The 20,087-nt window shown below is 46.9% G+C and overlaps 1 protein-coding gene across 5 annotated transcripts; it reads right to left on the bottom strand.

Annotated features, from left to right (window-relative positions):
- Positions 1-328: 328 nt before the first annotated feature.
- GOLGA2 (golgin A2) lies at positions 329-19,333 on the bottom strand. 5 transcript variants are annotated; one of them, XM_066332658.1, is made up of 28 exons: positions 19,250-19,333; positions 17,964-18,086; positions 17,541-17,621; positions 14,083-14,217; positions 13,439-13,482; positions 13,250-13,313; positions 12,735-12,794; positions 12,172-12,252; positions 10,404-10,442; positions 9,832-9,894; positions 9,511-9,604; positions 8,753-8,859; positions 8,168-8,226; positions 7,802-7,943; positions 6,692-6,781; positions 6,420-6,527; positions 6,236-6,323; positions 5,389-5,735; positions 4,459-4,572; positions 3,958-4,182; positions 3,612-3,711; positions 3,453-3,532; positions 2,731-2,884; positions 2,524-2,591; positions 2,145-2,247; positions 1,786-1,892; positions 1,468-1,636; positions 329-1,360 (listed from the first exon to the last, which is right to left on the bottom strand). In XM_066332658.1, the coding sequence occupies exons 1-28, from the start codon at positions 19,295-19,297 to the stop codon at positions 1,113-1,115; spliced, it is 3,141 nt and encodes a 1,046-aa protein (XP_066188755.1). In that variant the 5' UTR covers positions 19,298-19,333; the 3' UTR covers positions 329-1,112. The 5 variants fall into 5 exon arrangements, with proteins under 5 accessions (XP_066188755.1, XP_066188757.1, XP_066188758.1 ...); XM_066332660.1 differs by lacking the exon at positions 12,172-12,252; XM_066332661.1 differs by lacking the exon at positions 14,083-14,217.
- Between the last annotated feature and the right edge of the window lie 754 nt (positions 19,334-20,087).

Genomic DNA, 20,087 nt, shown 5'->3' with positions numbered 1-20,087 from the left:
CCACCTGTCCGAGGACTAGGCAGTTCTTGCCTGAAGGCAGATTCAGTTGCAGGATATCCATATGCACTTCACATTGCATCAACTTCCACACCCAGATTTGTTTTGCTGCTGTTTCACAGAGTGCTCTTCTCCTTCCATGTTCTGTTTTCTCCTTAGAATCAAGGCTATGGCTTCAAGGCAGGGCCAGGTACAACCACACTTGCTGCTGTATGTCCCAGGACCTTAAACATGGGCCATTGGATCTTGGTTTCCACTCATCTCCTGCACTCCTTACCAAATTGGGAGAAGAGTTCAGGGATGGAGAACTATAACCTCTGAAGTCCAGAAATTCAAAACTGAGCATGTTTATTAAGTGGTTTCCTTTTACTTATTTTCTCCCATTTCTTAAAATAAATAAAACCTTCAGACACATACAAGTGAAACACATCATCCTCCAAAGTGCAGTTACATTTCCACCCCACTCCCAAGAATCACATAAAGCTTTATCAAGTAACCAAAAGACCCCTCAAGGCTCCCATCGGTCCCCTCCCCTGGCAATGAGAACAGACAGGGCCATGTTGCCCAGGAGCCACTTGCAGGGGGCCTGTTATGAAATACAGGTGCAAGAGGCAGGGCTGCAGCAGGAAGGGGGAGCTTAGGATACGTAGTATGAAAACAAACCCAACCTGTTGAGTCCAAAGAGTCCATTACCAGAACAGTTAGTTACTTTGGGAGCCCTGGAAGGAACTGAGCCGATGACAGGCATGAGTGATGGATCAGAACCGTGTGATGCTCCTGTGGCAGCAGAGTCTGGGACAGGGGATTAAGTCATTTTGCCATAAGTCATGGACTCCCTTAGCCCTCAGTCTGGGCCTGGCCTAGGTGATAGGGCAACACCAGCTGCCTCCCAGGATGAGTTAAGAGTCTGCCTGTACTCCAAGCACACCAAGTAACAGAGAAAAGAGAAAGAGAAGATGAGGTCTGATGCTTGAGTTCCATCTGATACAATCTCTCTTTACTGATGTCTTTAGGAACCTGTTCTCACCAAGGGCACTGAGCAGAGGTGTGGGCACATACAAGTCCATGAAGTCCTTTCAGGCCCACAGAAATCTGTCAGTAAGATACAGCACCACTTAAACTACCATGATTTTGACCTCATCGTTCTCATCCGCACGGTAGAAGAAGGGAATGCATGGGTTTTCCAGCAGGGAGCCCAGCCTCTCCTGAGGGTTCTGGATTTCTCTGAGAAGCTGCATTATTTGTTTTGCCGTGGGGTCCTCTTGGTTTGGCTGAGCAGCTTTACTGTCTGCAGGGGGGAAACCGGATTGATGAACAGCAGCTTCTTGTTCTGCTTCATCTGACAGATTCACCTCTCGTAACCCTGCAAGGCGCACAGACAAGGCAGGCAGGTAACTCCTCCCATCCACACACAAGGCTGAGAGCAGGGGCTGCTCCCCCTGCACAGAACTTGTCCTGGCTGCAGCTTACCTACTCCATCAGTGGCATTCAGCTCAATGCGCCTCTCTGCTGGAAGCACACCTTCAGTCTGGTTTGCCAGCAACTCTGGGTTCTGAGCAGCTGCTACATACTTGCTGTACCATTCATTTCTTTCCCTGACCAGGCGCATCACTAAGTCCTGCAGTTCCAGTAGTTTCATCTGTACCAAAGTAAAGGAAAGCCCATGAAACAAAAACACGGCTGTGGTTTGCAGTCCTACTCCTGTCACAGAATCAGCAAATGAACACACAAAGATTTGCACACCCCAGGCCCACCCTGCTTGGAGTAGTACCCCAGAAGAGTCCTTGCCTTCATCTCTTCCTTATCCTGAGCCAACCTGCTGATATACTCCTCCTTCTCCTGGTGCCGCTGTTTGAGGATAGCCCTTTGACTCTGGTACAGTGCAATGTACTCCCCTGGAACACAAGAGAAGCCTCAGGAGTGTCTACAGGATTGGGGTGCAAGCCTTACAGTGAGGTATGAGGCATGAGGACCCAGGAAATCCAGCCCTGGAGTGGAGACCTAGCCCAGTTATGCAGCAGTAGGAGACACACAGGGCTTGGTACTTTGAGGGCTCCAGCTCCAAAAGCTGTTTGGGGACCACCTCCTCCCCACATAAATGAGGCACTGAGCAAGCTCTAGCCTGTGCTGGTGCTGCCTAAACATACCAATGGTGTCAGTTTCTCCAGACAGCTGGATGCAGCGGTGCTCCAGCTCCTCCAGACGCTCCTTCAGATCAGCCTTTTCATGCATCAGCTCTGTGAAACGCAACTGCACACAGAGTGGGGTCAGTCACCTGGGCTGCTCGTGTACAGACAACACCCATGCTAAAGAGAACACCCCCATGACTCTCTCTGAGCCTGGGGAACAAATGCTGCTCCTTTACAACCAAGCAGTGAGCAAGCTTTGTAGGGTGGAGCATCTTTTTATGGAACATCTGCTGCTTATTCCCCTACATTCTGCTTGTAGTGTGTTTGTCTGACACTGGCTCCTAGTCTGGCTGAGCAGTGTAATAGGGCTGAAACAACATGAGATGCTTTTGCTTACCTGTAGCTTGTCCATGGCAGTTTTCAAAGCCTCATGAACCTCCACTGGAACAGTATCCATAATGGAGCCTGGAAGGGATGTGTGCAATTACAGCTTCTCCTGGGGTAGGATGCACTCACAGACCCAAAGGTCTTTCTCAGAGCAGCCATGGCCAGCTGGCCCAGCACCTAGTGTTCACACTGTCCCCAAACTGTGCAGAGACTTTACCTCCATCCAGTGTGACGTGTTGTTGCTGCTCCTGCCTGAGAGCTGTGATTTGCTGCAGGAGGGTTCTGCACTGCTGCTTCTGAGCAGACAGCTGCTTCCTCAGATGTTCTCGCTCCTGCTCCACTTGGGACATGGCAGAGGTCACAAAAGCAACCTAAGAATAATTTCAGAATGTGGACATTAGTGCTTCCCCTGTGTTCAGCAGGACCTATGATGCATCTCAGGACAGAGTAACAATTTACCACATTTTATTTATGGTGCAAAACCAAAGACCTGTGTGACTGCCTTGGCACTAAGCCAGGCAGCTACTACTGTCTCTTCTCATTCCCAATTAGTGCAGGTTAAAAACTGGGTCCCTTGAGAGCTATTTGACTGCAGTATTATGACCGTACTTGCAGATAAATCTTGTAGATATTTGACACCATTTCCAAGTTGCCTTCCAAACTAAAGTGAACATCATCATCAATGCCCCATTAAAGAGCTGATCTGCCAGCTGAGTTGTCACTGTAAAGGAAACCACTGCCAGACTTTCAGCCTGTTTTGTAAGAATGGTGCAGAAGTCTTGGCTTTGCTGCTGCACCAGGAACTGCTGCATTTCCCTCATGACTGCACTCAGCTGGCAGGATAACAGCTGATAAACCTCTTTGCAATTTAACCAGTTTCCTTTTCTAGATACTTATTTAGAACTAAACCCAAAGGCTTTTCTACCCATTAAGACTCACCATTTCTTCGTGGCTTTCAAACTTCTCTGGAATCACAAGAGAAGGTTTTTGGATTTCTTCAGTCATTGCTTCATCACCTTCTGTAAAAGAAGGAAGGTGAACAAGAAGGCAATGCTGCAGAGAACCCAGCTCTGCCTCCTCCCTGATGCAGCCACTCACCCTCCAGTTGGTGCAAAATTCTGCCATCCATTTCTGCTGCCAGCTGACTGATCTGGGCCTGCAGCTCTTTGTTTTCCTTGGCTACAGCTTCTAGACTTTCCTGCAACAGAAAAGCAGAGGATCACAAAAACCTGCACAAGCCAGACTGCAGTCACTCCATCTTCAGACAGCAGCACCACACACACAAACACACAAGCAGTACTTTAGCTCCAGACAGGTACCACTCGTCTGTAGGACAGAGGGTGTAATCACAGCATCACAGAACAGCCCAGGGTGGAAGGGACTGGCAAAATCTCTCACTTATCGATTACCTCCCATCTTTCCACTTATCCCTTTTTACTGTTACCTTCGTCTGCTGCAGCTCTTTCAAGTGCATTTCCACTGTCACCTTCCCCTGGACCTCCTCGTGCTGCAGGCGATCCATGAGCTGTGTCTGAAGCAGGAATTGCTTGTGCAGTTCATCCTTCTCAGCAGTGAGCTGCTGGAAGGCCAGGGTGTACTGCTGCAGGTGGCTGTAGCACTGGTCCCGCTGCTCCTGCAGGCCACGGGCCTCCTGTGTCTTCAGCTCCAGCTGAGAGAACAAGATCAAACCACCACATCAAACCCTTTCTGCCTGAAAAACTGATCTGTGACATGATCCAAACCGTCAACATTGCCCCAAAGCCACCAACCAGGCAGCCAGCCACCATCTGCCCCCACATGCTGGTCCCCCACATCAGGCAGCAGATGACAAGGGAAGGCTCCCAGCTGGATCTTTACAGTACTCATTTCCATCCTTCCATCAGTGTCTGGGAAGTTGCCAGCAATTTGCACAACCCAGCCCTGCCATCCCACTGCTGGTGCTCACCGTCTCTTTGAGCTCCGCCAGGTTCTCCTGCAGCTGCCCAAGCTTCTTGGCCAGCTCTTTCTTTACATGTTGCTCTGACTGTAGGGCACTTGTAACCTCCATGTTTTCATTTGTCTGCAAGACAAACACAACTGTGTAAAGAAACTGTTCCAGACACCATGAAACAGGCTCTCTCAATAAACCATGTTAGTTTCCAGTACAACAGGGTGCTATCCCTTGTGTTTTTCTGAACTGTAACTGAGGGCCATAAACTGACTGTTTAGGACAGTAAATAACTTACAGAAAGCTTCAGAAGATGGGAAAAGAGCAAGGAAAGAGCCAGGGGAATCAGTGCTGGGACAGTGCCAAGAAGAGGCCTGGCACATCATGCAGCCTGTCAGCTCCAAAGCAGATGGGTGGTATGAATATCCCAAAGAGAGCCACAGACATTCAAAAACAAGGAGTTCAAAAAAAGGACTAAAGAAAAAAAACACAACAGCTGGACCATGTGTCAGTCTGCTAGGACCCCAGAGGGGAAAGTGATACACTGAGAGAAGCAAAGCAAAAGTAAGGATTCAGCTCCAGGATGGATAAGAATGACAGCAGCAGGAGAGAATACTGTTGAGAATTTCCTCATGGGCAAATACAAAGGAGCAGGAAATAGGTATCTTCAGGTAAAAGGGCAGGAGGAATAGCCAGGGACAGAAATAGCCTGACTTCCAGGGAATGAGAAGGAAAGGGAACAGTTCTGGACAAAGATATTGATGCACCTGAGGGAGTAAGGAATTAGAGGGAACCTCCTGATATGGCACTACATATCAAAGGATGGAGCAGCCACAGTCTCAGAGGATAAGAGATGGAAAATGCTGCTCCCTGTTTTTCACATCTGCGCTACAAAAGGATTGCACCAGTGAGGGAAGCAGTGGGAAAAGATACACAGAAGAGACCTACCAGTCTGACAAACCCATTCTGCAGCTCAGCCAGCTGCTCCTTCAGATCCCGGTTCTGGCTCAGCGCCCTACTGATTGTGGCCTTGTCACTCTGCATGTCCTCCAGGATCTGCTGCCTGTCCACAGCCTCCTCGCTGTAGCGCTGCACAGTCTTTTCCAGCTCCAGCAGCCGCTCCTCCTGCTCCCGGTTGAGGTGGCTCAGCTGCTCGTTGTCCCGCACCTGGGCCTGGTACTGCCCGTGCAGCTGCTCCTTCTCCTGCTGCAGCCGCTGGATCTCCTCCTGCAGACTGAGCTCAGCTGCTGTGGGCCCTGGCACTGAGGGAGGCTCGACATCCATGGGCTTCACTGCTGAGGAGATGCAATCAAAAGGGGATCAGTCACAGGGAAGATGGCTGGGCAAGACACATCCCTGCTGGATACACAAAGCACACCCCAGCCCGTTGGGCTCTGTGACCAGAAGGGATCACCAGCTGCAGTATCCAATCCTCGGTGCACAGCACTGAGAGGAACAAAGACCAAACCTATCCCAAACCCAAGCATGGCATCCTGCTGTCTGCTGCTGACTCCCTCCTAGCCCTAGCAGGAGCATCCTGCCTTCCCAAACTCCTGGGCCAGAGAGGCTGACAGCAGAGTCAGGCCAATAGTACAGACATAACCAGGCTGCTGGTCCATTCATTGCAGGAGATCACTTGCTGTTTCCCAGGAGAAATGGGTTCTTAGGGTCACCTGGCCTTCATCTGCCTTCAGCATCAGACCTACTTGCAGCTCCTGTGCAGAAGCATCTGCACAGCAGGACAGAGTTATCCAGCTCCACTTTGCAGTGGGAAGCCCCACTTTGGAAGCCCTACCTGACGTGCTCAACAGCTCTGTAACATTGTCTTCCAGCTCCTGAATTCTGGCCATGTGTTTCTCCTTCTCCTCTGCCATTGTGTGGACCTGCAAGGCCACACAAATGAAAATTACAACAATGTTCATGGTGCATTTCCTGCTACCAGTGTTTGTCCAGAGCTGAGATGCTGCCCTTGGGGTTACCTGCTCAGAGAGCTGCTGCACCCGCTGCTGCCAAACACTCCCCTCCTCCCTCAGTTTCTCCACATACTGATCTCTTTCTGCCTGCAGCTGGTGAAGTGACTCTGAGAGCTGTTCAAAACAAAATCAAACAACATGATATTGGCTAAATAAATTTGGTTTAAGGGATAAAATTTGAAGAAACCAGTGTTGGTGCAAAGCTCAGACTACATTTTTCTGCCCCAAAAGTTTCCTTACAGACAAAGATTTGGATCATATTTCATACAACCTCTTACCTGAGCTACCTGGGTTTCCAGGCTCGCCTTCTCCTCCAGAGCCATCTGCAGCTGCTGGTTTGCATCCAGACTCCCTCCCTGGCTTGAGAACTGTTTAAAAAACCCAGAAATTTAAAGCAAAATGTTAATGCTCAATTCTTGCACAGCCTTTCTGCTAAGAGTAACCTGCCACATGATCTATGTTGTAACCTTCTGTAGTTCTTTAAAGTGCTCCAACTCATAGTGAAGTTCAGTGTGAAAAAAAATAGGGGGGTTAAAAACAAAAAGCTGAGATTTTAGTCCTGTAAAAATGGCTAAAGTGGGAAGTTCCTCCCTACCGATTTTACATTTACTGTTTTTTTTTAAATTAACAAAATAGAATTCAATCAAGCTTTGGCTCAGAATTTTTGTGCATTTCCAGAGTCTGCATTATACAGCCATATCAGATGATATAAAAGTCTGTGACCTTAAAAGCTGTCAGACATGTCAGGAATTTAAAGCCAGTGTCTGGAGCATGTCAGTGGACTAAGCATCAAGGCTGGTTCAGCTGAGGCACAACACTTTTCCCAGAAGAGCAACAGTTGGCTTAATTTCAAGAGTAACTTATGACACAGTCTAAGAATAAAAAAAAAAAAAGAGCATTTTCTTTCCTCCCAGGCTCAGGGTAACACAGGGTCACTTGCTCTCTGACCTGATAACAGTTGGCTCCACACATTCTTTTCCCAGCTGACTTCAAGCTGCCACTGTCCAATTCACCACCTTCCACTGGTGGGTACAAACACCACCCCTACTCAGCTGGTTACTCCATGAGACTGCACAACTAAATAACCAAAGTCCCAAACAGATACAATCAGAAAATGCACTGCATTTTCACCTTTCACTCTCTCACTGGACAACACTTTTAGCAGACTAATGTTACACTGCTTTTCAGTCAATGTGTGGATTTCAATCAATTTAGAGCTCCAACACCTTAGAGAATACAAACTTTCTGTTCCCTTGAGGCCTTGCTGAAATCTTTTTTCTAGGAGAATGTCTTGATGAGATTTCATGCCTTCCTTTAAAGCCAAGAGTTAAGTCGTGCCCCTTCTCAGAAGGAAGTGTGGCAGTGTCATTAGTGTCCTCTGTCCTCACCTGTTGAATCATCAGTTCAGCCATTTCCAATTTCTTCTGCAAATCTTCCACATCCAACTTCATAGCTGAGTTCTGGGACACCAGGGAATGAACCTTCTCTGACAGCTCTGAATTCTGCTGTTTTATTTCCTCACTACTTTTGCTAAAACAAACAAAAAATTAAAGTGGCTCTGGGTCTGCTGATGTCCAGGTCATAAATCTACAAACCAGTGCTTCCTGGCAGCTAGAATCACAGAAACATCACATCTAGTGACTTTTTTTTTTTTTTTTTTTTAATTCAATATCCAGCCTCCCAAGTCACCACCTGTGGTCTTTGCCACTTGTTGTTTTGGGGCTCTTCTGCAGTAATAAGCAGAAGGGACTTACCTTCGTTTGTACAGTTCCAGTTTCAGGTTGTCTCGCTCCTTCACTAACTCTTTATTATGCTGGAGAAAAAGGAAATTATTGATTTATCTAAAGACTTCAGCCAAACAAATCAGGTATTAAAAAATACTTCATTTCATCTTTAACAGATCAGCTAAAACAGAAAAGGTCATAGCTTTAGCAAAAAAACTCAGGACAGGTTTCCTTAGAATCTCCTGAATTTTCCAGGAATAAATATGCTCAGTCTTTTCAAATGTGATGCTACAAGTATGTCTGCTTCTGGATGAAAGACAATACTAAAGTGTGTGATGGACAGTCTGGGACAAGGTGTCTCTCTTGTGTGGAGCTGCCAGACTAATGAATGAGGTGCCAGATCTAAAGACATCAACTGGACCATATGATTAGTCACAGAAACTTGAATGAAGTTTGCCTTGATCATGGGTAATACAGGGCTTTAAAAGGTTAATTAACAATTAACAAGGTTAACATCTGACTCTTCTCCAAGCAGGCACCGCAGACTTTGCAGCAGTGTAAGCAAACAGCCAAAGGCAGAGCCGCAGGTTAAGCATAAACAGAGGTGTCTCTTACCTTCTCTGACTGCTTTTGCTGCATGGAGATGGAGGACAAAGTGCGCTCCAGCTCCGAGACTCGCTGGCGAGATGAATGTAAACGGGCAGCAAGGCTCTCAGCTTCTCCTGGACAAGTCAGAGCACAGTCAGTTGAGGCTATACCACAAAGAGCATTTTGGAACTGGCTGAACAGCACTTTCTACTTTGTCATCAAGCTCTTCAGGCAGCACAGAACCTAGTATATCAGCAGAGCTGGCTCCACTCCTAGCTCTACAGCTGATTCACCAACAGCCCTGGGAGCACAGCTCTCTGTAACTACCTGCCTCACTTTTAGAGGGAGATGATGAAACTTTCTTCGCAGAACAATAGACGGTAGGTTGTTTGGGGTTTTTCTTTTCCATTAGAATAAATTGCTCAAATGTAGTTCAGAATAAAAGGCTTGGCTAAGACCTAGATTAACATGACAGCTGTGTGGGAGGCAGGGCGGAAAAAGGAAACCAAGTTTTAAAAGAATTAGAAAGAAACAGTCTGGGGTAGTCATCAGGCCCAACAGAGCTGACAAGGCTTTAGTGATGCACAGAAGAACTTCCAGTGCTATGAGACCAACATGCTCCAATCTGGAGACAGCTACGATGACAGCAGCAGTGGCAGTGCCAGAGCTGCTCACAGAGAGGTCAGGGAGTGCTGTGAGCTGGCTGCCAACAACTGCCCTGCCGTGTTTGTGACTTGACATCCACAGTTCAACCTCCAGGCTAAGCTGCAGAGACAGTCACGTACCTGATTTCTGCCGTGCAGCTTGCTGAGTGTGGCCAAGGGCTGTCTGCAACTCAGATTTCTCAGAAACGAGAATTCCAATAGTCTGGATATGAACCTTTGGGAAAGGAAAATCAGCTCAGCACAAAACTTCTTTGCCTGCCACTGCAACATCACTGTTGTCACAAAAGGACAGTAAAGAGCTCTTGCAGTTAAGTACAGTCTGGCTGACACTTGGAGTTTTGCTAAAGGAATGGACTTCTGCCTTCCAGGATAAGGACTGTGAGTGCTCAATAATCCACAAAACAGCAGAAGTCAGGTGATATTACTGTAAGTGAGGCTTACCTGTAACTGTTCCCTCAGTGCTGCTTGCTCTTTAGAAAATTTCTGTTCAAACTCCTTCTTTTCCTGTAGAAACAAATACTGCTTGGTCAGCACAAACATGCAGATAGTTAACCCTTGTTTTATGTCCAACTAAAAAAGCAGGAATTAATTGCTACTATTTCTACCATCCAAATGATGCCAGTATTTTTAAAGACACACTTAATCTTCCATTATTTGAACTACTTAATCATTTTTCCATCCTAGACCAGCAGCGACAGCACAGTGCAATCATTGAAGCACACATGTGGCAGTGTTGGAATGGAAGCTCCTGGCAAGGACCTGAACTGTAGCCTCCTGCCCCCACTGCACTCCTCCAACTTGAGTATTTACATATTAGCTTTGGTCAAAATAAGAATGCTGCCTTGTCAGACCCAACTCACGAAGTCAAAATATTAAACCTTATGCTACAAATAAAACTGAATCTAACACAAGACAAGATCATGCACACTTGTGCCACAATCCACTGTGTTTTCTACTCCTCAGAGAAACAGATACCTATTTCTGTAGCTATCCAAAAATAGGACATACTTTACCTTCTCCAGCTGATTCACTGCTTCTTGGTTCTGCTGTTTCTATGGAAGAAAATTAATGCACCAATATTAAGAGAAAATAGTCTCATCCTGCTGAAACACATTTTCACTTTGGTGAAGTAGGATATATGCACAGTTATAGCAAGGAGAATTTCCATTTCTGTAGAAGACTAGGAAGTTCATCTTAGCTATTAAAAGTAAGATATTTGGGACTCCCTTTACTAATACATGTGATGTTTTTCATTGTCCAGTACATTATCACAGTTCTCCTCCAATACTTCTGCTGAAACCCCTCTATGCTCCTATCTGAGCATCCAGCAATTTCATTTAAACTTGCAATATCCCATATCTACACAATCATAGTCAACTAACTAATGTGTTAGAAAAAACAGCAAAAATGCTTTCAATAAAAGATAAATAGCTAAATCCCAAAGCAAAAGTCCTTTCCTTTAAGTGATTCCTTAGAGCTCTATCCCGGTTAACAACTGGCCAAGTCATGCAGAGCTGCACGTACGTTGGCAGGCTCCCACCAAGGTGGTATGAGACAGAGCTGAAGCCAGATGCAAGGAAAGGGATAATTCTGTCCCAGCCAATTTCAGTCTTAGGGGTGAAGTACTGGTGATCTGTGACTGCACAAAGTGCATCTGTAAGTGTGAAGGGGACAAAGGCTGCCCAGGCTGCCACCCAACCCTGTTTGCTCTTTGCTGCTCTTGTCCCCTGGCAGTCTTCTCACAGATGCCTCTTAAGTAACTATATAATTCATATTTTCTCCTCTTTCCAAATGATGAATATTGGCCAAGGTGTTTCTTTATTACCACTACTACCTCAGTGCTTTTTGAAACATGACTGCAGATGGAAAGGTGATGAGGTTTTGATTTTAGCAATGTCAGCACACAACATAACCAGGAAAAGCAAAGGCAAGAGCACAAATGCAGCAAAGGCCCTACAGAGTTCCAGACAAACAGAAAAGCTGGCAAACAATGAGAATCCTGGGTGGGCAATGCACTCTACCTCTCCAGCTAAACTAAAACACAGAAAGAAAAACAACAGAACAAAAATAACTCAAAACCAAAAATGAAACAAAAAGAAGGGTCATGGGGTACACTGGGAAATGCTGAACTTTGGGAAAAGTGTAGTTTTAGAGAGGAACAAAATGGGGGAAAGTATTTCACACAAGAAAGGCTCTTTTCAGCCTGGAACACATCCACTAAGCTGCATTTCTTGCAGTGTTAAAACTGAAGGCTGAAAAGCAGCAGCAGGAATCCATGCAGGCCACAGGACAAAGCAGTTCATTCACTGTGCCAGGAGAAGCTGAGGATATGATCAGGAAACAGCCCCAGGCTCTCTTGGACCTATTGCTCCCACTCTGCTGATATATTTAGAACAGCATCACCACCTGCAGAAACAGGTTTTCACACTGCTGCCAGCACCAGAATTCTCTATTTCAAGGATTCAGACCAGGACCAGAAATAGCTGTTTTATGAGGATGCTTATCATCCAGGGACAGTGTGAGAAGATCAAGAGAGCACACATAAATGGAAACAACAAAACTCTGTTTCTGCTTCCTCAGATGAGCCACCACACTCACAAGAGGCCTTAGGCTTTGATCCTCTCACAGGTTTTCCATCCAGCCCATTTTGTTCCATACAAAGTGCTGTGTAAGCAGCCTTCCTTGTGGCACTGTGAGGGAACCCGTAACCTTGCAGACACCCAGAGAGCGTGGAGGAGCAGCAAAGACAGTGTCAAACTGGTTGGTTGGATTGTTTCTTACCAATTCCTCTATCTTTGTAACGAGCTGTTTGTTAGTTAGATTGCTGGAATCCAGGGCTACTGCCAGCTCCTGGTAACGTGTCTGACGGGCACATGCAAATAGGAGAAAAAGGAAGGAGCAGAAGAGGAGGAGGGAAGGAAAAAAGCAATAATTAAAAAGGACAGAAAAATAAATCATTATCACAGTTTGATATAATCAGATTCTCCAAACAAAACAAAATCTGTGATTTGAACAAAAGCAGCTGGGATGTCAACCTATTTTATCCGTTTCTACCGAGGCCTCATTTAGGCAACATAAAAGCGAATCAGAAATGAGAACTGTAGTTGCATGGAAGCCAGATTATCCCAGTCCCCAAACTGGGAACATCTCCAATAACTGCCTCTTGACTGCTGTGATCACAACTACCCAATTACAGCCCCAGTTGACATTACACAGTGATTGATGTATGTGACCTGTGCATTCAGTTAGGCCTCACTAACACTACTCAAAGCACAGAATCCAAACAAATTATCAACAGCAGCAAATGAGAAAAATAAAATCATGACAGACTGAGAACAACTTACTTCCATTTCCTTAATATTTGTGGAAGAAACAGGACTTTCTCCATTCACATACGATGTTGACTAGAAGTAAATCAAGTAAGTCAGTTTTAGTCCCCAAGGCAAATCACTATTAGATAAGATCCCATTATAACAGTAACACTTGTCATAGCACCTGTCACTTCAAACGACCACACACAGGCACAGAAAACACTCTTCTGGCTCAGGATAGATGCTGGCTGCCCCTGTGATAAGCTGATGTGAATTATTCAGACTTCATATTCTTTTCCAGTAAATCAAGAGTACATCTTTCCATGAATATATACGATTCATTCATCTCATTCTGCTTTTCTTCCTACTGCTGAAATCTTACATTCCCAAACCAGGATTTTTTGCTCCTCAATGTTTAAGTATCACACTGGTTAGCAGGATGGCTGCAGATGTCTCTGAGATTGAAGAGTGCTTCCCTGACCTGTCTGCTTAAAGTTCCACATCAAACACCATGAGAATTAATGGGACAAATGGATGAAAAGGAGTACCTGGGAAACCAGGCCGTTGAGTTGTTCAGACAGCTGACGCAGACCTTCTGTTGATGAGAAAGACCTGGGAACAAAGACCTGGCAATGAAAACCTCTCCCAGAGAGCTGCCCAAATCAGCACAGCACTGGGGCAGGGATAAAACCTTAATTTGTTGTGATCCTGTTGGCAAAGCCAACACAGACACTCACCTGTTCTCGTCCACAGCATTTTTATGATCCTCAGCTTCATTCATCTGTGGATTAAAACATAAAAACTTACAAGCCTGTAAAAGATGAGAGTCTCACTTATGAAATGTAAGACTTGATTACACCTGGGCTCAAGTTCCACAGCTCCTATAATTGCTGCTTCCCAAAGGAAGATGAACTTAAAACCACCAACTCAGTCCTGGCTTACACATAATTTCTGAGTGGTGTGAGTCTGGGTTTCCTGAAATAGAGAAATTCAAGTGTATCAGGCTTTATGTCTGTTGTTCCTTTTTATCAGGATAATCGACACTTTGCTGGAAAAAAACTACAACTGAATCTTGAATTAATAAAAGGAAATACAGACTGATTGGACTGGAAACCTGTCTTATTAAAGGTGCTTTCTGCTAATGAAATAGAGGAGAAGGAAAACAGCTTTGGAAGCCACAGGGACACATGCATGCTAGTACTCCCTCAGCTCTCATAGACAGATGATGACTGCGTGGAGAGTGGGGAATGTAGTATTTTTAACAGGAGAAAAGCTGAACTAGTCATGTCATATTTATGAAGGTCATCTTTCTCCACATTAATCTGGCGTCACTAGCCAATATTCAATGGTTCAATGGCAGTATTGATGATAAGTCACAAACCTGTGTCAGCTGCATGCTCTCAGGAGCAGGCAGAACAGAAGCACAGCTAGGGAAGCTGTTGCTGTTAGATAGCACAGGGACATCGGGAGCAAGCTGTTCAGCACTACGAGTGGCAACATCACTGTCAAAGTATGCCTGTCACAAAACACAGCACAGGATTACAGCCTTCATGCAAAATGAACAAACACACACACCAACGCATCACCTTGTGGCTTGCCTGTGAAAATCAGACAGATGTGAACAACAATTAAGAAACGTGTGGAACCTGTGTTCTCCCCAGAGCAAAGAGGTGGCTGCATCAGCCACAGACAAACACTGTCCCAGAGTGTGTCCTTTCATAAAGAACCAGTGTCCCACAATCCAACTCCCTTTTTCAACACAGGACAATAATGTCACCCAAACTCTAAATTCACACACAAGATTCACTGCGAAAGATTCACCAAAAATCAAGGAAGGGCAAAGCCAGATGTCACTGCACTTTGAAAAGCACCACCTTCAAGGTGTTCCTGGGGAAAACACAGACCACTGTATGCAAATGAAGATGGAAAAGAGCAGGGGAGTGACTACTTGAAAATTGGGTTAGTCAGACTCAAGTGCTCTGTCTAAAACTTGGTGAAATTTGTGGCATCCCATGACCCACCAGTTTAGAAACAGGACATTTATGAACAGGACAGAGGGAGAGCTGGCAGCAGGTGCCTGTGGCCCTGCTGCAACCATGGATCCCATGACTGTAAGAATCTAAATAGAAAAGAGAAGCGCCAAAAAACTATTTCTGGACAGCAAGTTCTCATCCAGCCTCTGTGGGAGGATGGATGGCATCTACAGCCCCCTCTACAAAGGCACACTGCACTGGACCATTTCATCTCCTTGCACAACACTGGAGCCATGAAGATCCAGCAGTGCCCTTGTGTTTTATAGCAATTTGATTGATTTCGTCATCCAGCTCTGGTAAGTCATAACTTAAAAACACAACAAAACAAATGAGAACATCTTCCAGCATTCAGCCCCACCAATATACTGCAGCTCTCTGCTATTGCACCTGAAAGAGTTCCCTCTTACTTCAGTCACTTCCTTCCTGGCACTTCATAGGAACCAAGAAATCTCACTTGGCATTCCCTGTTTACCTGCTCACCACTTCACTCACTAATCCAGCAGCAAGGTTAAAACAGCAACAGTGGAGACAGATTTAATGAAGGCAGTAAGCTGGAAGACTAAAAAGGGAAAACAAGAATTTTCTGAATTTCTTTTTGCAAGGCAGGTACTGATGCTCTGCAGGAGCAATATGTGTTAGGTGCTTATTAGGAAGGTCAAGAACTCCCTCACCTCCTCCAGCTAAAGGTTATTTAACCTTTATCAATCACACACTCATCAATATAAACATCAGAGGGACAGAAGGAATTAATTCCCCAGTGCATCTCAAAATTATCATTTCTTCTGAACAGAACGTTCTTTCTGCCTAATACTTCAAAGATGCAGAAACCAGTAATGTTCCTTATCCACAAGAACTCCTTTCTTCACAAGGAGCAGCTCTGTAATAAACTGTCAAAACCCCCAAAACTATTTGAACAATCGAATTTGTTGGAAACAGAAAGCATTAGAAGCAGAACACTTACACAGAAAGTATGCACTGTGACATTCCAATAATGTAGAATAAAAAGTCAGTAATTCTGCTCAGCTTAGCATGGTAGTAGGATGCATTTGCTTTCACACAAAGGCTTCTACTTTGCAGTTTCTCCTCTGTTTCAGAGCCAAGAAAGCTGAAGTGAGAGAGAAGGGAGGGCTCTGCCTCACATGAGACACCAATGGCAGCAGCAGCTCAGCTGCCAATAATCAGCTTTTCTGCCCTATTAGCATCAAGTCTCTAAACAGCATTCTCCTGACTCAGGATTTTTACAAGACAGCAGCTGAAATGAGAAATTGTTCTTTCATTACATACAGCAGTTAAAGATTACTTTTCAAGTAATTCCTAAAACCCCAGGCACAGCAATCCAAAAATTCTGTAATAGCCAATCAGATCAAACTGTATCTCTGAGGAAAATGGGGGAAAAACCCCAAGGAAACAAGAATGAATTGAACAATAAATTCTCCCTTTGCAGAACATGACTAAAGCTGTAGACACAGGTAGGCCTTCACTGCAAAGCTAAATGTCACCTCAGCAACAGCACTGGACCACTTATCTTCATCTCACCCTCCAATGGGAAACAAATCTCTTTCTCCAATATTTAACCTGCTCTGAGCTTACAAGTATTAACTGAAAACAGTCCCCAGGACAACAGTGACACTTCAGTCACAACACAAGTTTTCTGAGGCACACCTAGCACCCCAAAAGCTGGCACTGTGTCTTCACATCACTCAAGTTCTGCTGGTACAGACCTACAAAACACAGTCCAGCTGGTGGAATTCTGTGCGTCAGACATATTATTGCACAAAAGAAAAAAAAAAAAGGAAAAAAAGAATACAAAGGCAATTTAGAGGGAATTCCATTCCACCTCGCAGGTTTCACTTCATCTGTCAGGTACCCCATGTGATTACTATAGTTATATTTATTGCTGGAGACCCATGGATATGCAGTAAATATAACAGTGAGCTACTTTATGACAACTACATTGAAGGAGTGGTAGGGAAATAAGCTACCAAAACACTGCAAGTGAAAATGAAAATCAGAGCTTTGATATATCAAAACTGGAAAAACATTCTGGGCTACAAAAGGTGACTTTTCTGAGTTCCTGTCACAGTTTGGGCCTTATTTTAAATAAACTGACTGTCTGAAAATAAATATTTTTAAAAGGCTGTTTGTCCACGTATGCTCCTGAACACTTTTCTCTTGCTTCTTGGCATAGCTCCTGCCCTTTCCTTTTCAGGATCTTGGGAATGTGAAGACGCTAAAGCCTGTACATGCCTGGCTTTGAAGTATCTGACTTCCTGCCTAAGCATATTTACAGCCCTGGTACTTGCCAGACTGTACATCACCTGTGCCAGCTTCATCGCCTGTCATAAAAGAGGTGGCTGGAATAACCAGCCAGTGCAGCTCTTTGCCTGGAGATGAGCAGAAACATGCCCTTCAGAAACCAAGCTCCAGGAAACAAGGCAATGACACTCACAGCAGGAGAAATACAGAATAAGGAAACACTACCTCTTCCTAGCACAGTTTTCCTCAGCTGTTAAATGAGTTTATTGCCTCACCCCAAATTTCTGTTTTCCTCCAAGTTCAGCTGTCTCAAGAAAGACTTTTTGACAAGGCTCACTTTTTGACATGTTAACTTTGACACAAACCAGACGGAAACAAGCAATGGTAACAAAGAGTTCCATGTTAATAAAAACAGCAACAAAACTGAAGCAACTGACAATGGATGTGTGAGGACAAGGCTCCATCACAGAGATGGAGCTCAGTGTGAATAGAACTTGAAGCATGCAGGAGGGAGAGCAAGTCACTTTGAGGGACACAAGCACTGCCTCACCTTCCTCTTGTCCAATGAGGGTATGGCTACCCCATTGGAGCGGTTAAGGTCTGACACCAGCACCTTCAGAATGTTCTGAATCTACAGGAGGCGAAAGAAAAGGGGAAAGAGAAACGGCTCAGAGAAGGGCAGAGAGAAAACATCAATCCAAGGCAGCCAAGGAACCAGCCTCATCCAGCTGGTGAGGACCACATGCCTCAGCCCAGCAGCTCTGGGCACACCCAGGGCACCATCAGACAGACTCTGAGGCCAGCTGCACCTTCCAGAACAGGCAGCTGCCAACTCCTGTAGCACACTTCATACAGCACCTACACCACTCAGCTCTTACCCCAGCACAACCTCTTCCAGCTCCGGCCAGACTGTCCAGAAAACCAAAGAACAGGGAGGTGGCAAATGATTTGAGAGAGAGAATGAGACACTCACATTCTCTGGAGGCTGCTGATCGTCAGTGGTGGGAGTCGCAGGTCTGCTGCCTTCTTTAGTTTTGCGTTTTTTCTTAGTTCCTGCAGTTGCTCCAGGGCTGTTCTTCTGCTGGTATTCCTTCAGCTGTGAACAGAAGAAGAATAATCTGAAGTCCAAACAGAATATGCCTTCTATAACCCCTCAAAACCTAACTTCACTGGTAAAAATACAGATCAAGTGTAAGGCCAAGAGAAATGCTCTTCCATTAATTCATACGTTTGGGGGGAAAGCAGGAATCCAAATAAGCCCACAGAAGGCTAAAGTTAGACCAAAGTGATGGGTATATGACAAGAGTTGTAAACTTTCAACTTTTGTTTACAGCCAATGCTGTTCCTGGGAAATTATTTGATACTCCATAGTGCAAAAGGAGATTGAAAGCAGTGGTTTGGAAGATTTTTAGGGTTAAAGTAAGAGCAATAAGGCAAAACTAATAAAGGGCAATTAATCCTGCATGCAGAATGAAAAGGCACTGCCTGATAGTAAAATCTTCCACTCCATGAAAGATTTTATGAAGGACAGTTGCAATCCCTACAGCAGACACTGCAACAACTACGAACTAAGGGGAGGAAAAAAACCTACAAATGATTTTTAATCACAACCACTTCGCCCAGGAAGTGCCGGTGTGATAAGATGTAAGTCGAATCCCGCCAGGTCTGCCGGCATTTCTGTGCAATTCCTGCACGCCTGAGCCCCCAGAGCGGCCGGTCCCAGCAGCTGTTTATGCAAATCACGGCACCCACCGAGCAGGGCACGGCGGGGCAGCGGGGATGGAAAAGGACGGAGGAGGATCCCTTTATTGGTAGGATTTCAAAATGGAAGCCTGAACTGCTCCAGGACACTTTCCCGTTCCCGTGACTTTGACACAGAAGCGCATCCCGCCGGGACGCAAGCAGCAGGGCCGCCTCCAGGGAAAAAATATGGGGAAAAACCAGAGGGAAAAAAAAAAAGGGGGAAGCGAGGGGAGACACGGCACCCGCACACCAGCCCGGGCAACCCTCCCAGCACCGCAGCCATCCAGGCCCGGCCTCGCCCGGCCGCCCGCCGAGAGGCCGGGCCGCAGCCCGGACACCCGCAGCTCCCGGGGCCCCAGCGCGGCCGGGCCCGGAGCGAGGGGGCGGCGGCGGCCCGGCCCGCGCCCCTCAGGGGAGGCCGCGCTCGGCCCGGCCCGGAGCCCGGTCCGCGCGGAGCTCGCGGTACGCAGCCGCCCCCAACTCCATCGTGTCCTGTCCGGACCCCCGGCCCCTCACCTTCTTCTTGGCCGCGGCCAACCGGCTCTGCCTGCTGCCGTCCGCCATGTCCGCCCCGCGCCCGGGCCACGTCAGCCCGCCAGGAGCGGCGGGGGCGGCGGCGGCTCCGCCCTCGGCCGGCCCCGCTCCGCCCCGGGACACCCCGGGGTGACACAGCGGCCCGGCCCGGCCCCGCGGGGACACCTCCGCCCCGCGGGCCTCGTGTGACACCCAGCTGTCCCGCTGCTGCAGTGACCCCACAGCCCAGAGCAAATGCCGGGAAGGGGCCGGCCCGGCTTCCCTCGCCTTTGCGGGGCGCGTCCCGCAAACCCGCCTCGCGTTCCGCCCTGTGGTGTCTGATCGCTGATGCCGCGGGCAGCGCAGGCGGCGGGGTCGCTGTGTGTGATCCCAAATCCTTTGACCTTCCAAGCGCGGCGGCACCTGAGGCTCGGGAAGCCTGAGACACGGCTCTCACAGGGCGGGACACGGCTCCCTGCGCCAGCCGGGCCCGAGCGCGGCGGGCCGGGCTCCAGCGCTGTCCCAGCCTCGGCCGCGGAGGGAGCTGCGGTGGCCCGACGGGACACGGGGACAAGCGGGCGCGTGGGCAGTGCTCACCTTGGAAAAACAACATTACGGAGGTGCTTTAAGGATGAAGACTAGCAGTGTCACCCAATGCCGTGGTGTGGTTGGCATGATGGTGTTCAATTATAGGTTGGACTCGGTGATTTTTCGAACCAGAGGGCTTTCAGGACCATATTGATTCAGTGATTCTGTGTGAGTGACCCGGAGACCCCCTGAGCCCGCGTCCCAGCTGAGCCGCGGTGCCGAGGTCCTTGAAGCACCAAATGTAACTACCTCT

Source organism: Sylvia atricapilla, chromosome 19 (genome assembly GCF_009819655.1).
Source record: "Sylvia atricapilla isolate bSylAtr1 chromosome 19, bSylAtr1.pri, whole genome shotgun sequence".
In the NCBI taxonomy this organism is placed as follows: domain Eukaryota; kingdom Metazoa; phylum Chordata; class Aves; order Passeriformes; family Sylviidae; genus Sylvia; species Sylvia atricapilla.
Note: the sequence above shows the minus strand (reverse complement) of the source record. Positions and strands in the feature narration are given on the sequence as shown.